Source organism: Neomonachus schauinslandi, chromosome 16 (genome assembly GCF_002201575.2).
Source record: "Neomonachus schauinslandi chromosome 16, ASM220157v2, whole genome shotgun sequence".
Classification (NCBI taxonomy): domain Eukaryota; kingdom Metazoa; phylum Chordata; class Mammalia; order Carnivora; family Phocidae; genus Neomonachus; species Neomonachus schauinslandi.
The window spans coordinates 5,212,484-5,213,195 of record NC_058418.1 but is presented as its reverse complement, the minus strand read 5'-3'; the positions used below and the strand labels follow the sequence as shown (position 1 = coordinate 5,213,195).

The 712-nt window shown below is 41.2% G+C and overlaps 1 protein-coding gene across 1 annotated transcript in view; it reads left to right on the top strand.

Annotated features, from left to right (window-relative positions):
- LOC110572999 (zinc finger protein 432) overlaps positions 1-641 on the top strand; it is a 7,092-nt gene extending 6,451 nt beyond the window's left edge. The window contains exon 4 of the mRNA XM_044922008.1: positions 28-641. Within this exon, the coding sequence (XP_044777943.1) occupies positions 28-618 (591 nt within the window). The 3' untranslated portion in view covers positions 619-641. The remainder of the gene's footprint in view (positions 1-27) is intronic.
- The last annotated feature ends 71 nt before the right edge of the window (positions 642-712 follow it).

Genomic DNA, 712 nt, shown 5'->3' with positions numbered 1-712 from the left:
CGAACTCATACTGGAGAGAAACCCTACATCTGCAGTGAATGTGGGAAAGGCTTCCCCTTGAAGAGTCGACTGGTCGTACATCAACGAACACATACTGGAGAGAAACCTTACAGATGCAGTGAATGTGGGAAAGGTTTCATTGTGAATAGTGGACTGATGTTACATCAGCGAACTCACACTGGAGAGAAACCCTATATATGCAATAAATGTGGAAAAGGTTTTGCCTTTAAGAGCAATCTTGTGGTACATCAGCGAACTCATACTGGAGAGAAACCCTTTACGTGCAGTGAATGTGGAAAAGGCTTCACCATGAAACGCTATCTCATTGTACATCAACAAATCCATACAGGAGAGAAATCATACATATGCAGCGAATGTGGTAAAGGCTTTGCTATGGAAACTGAGCTCATTTTACATCAGCAAATTCATACTGGAGAGAAACCTTATGCATGCAATGAATGTGGTAAAGGCTTCACTGTGAAAAGCCGACTAATCGTTCATCAGCGAACTCATACAGGAGAGAAACCTTTTATATGCAGTGTATGTGGAAAAGGCTTCTCCTCAAAGAGAAATCTTATTGTACATCAGAGAACTCATAATGGAAACAAACCTCAATGACACCATGAATAGGGTCACACCCTCAGGAGGAAAATATGCCTTGTGCAACATCAGAGATTTCACACAGAATTGACTTCCTTTATTTGTACTGACT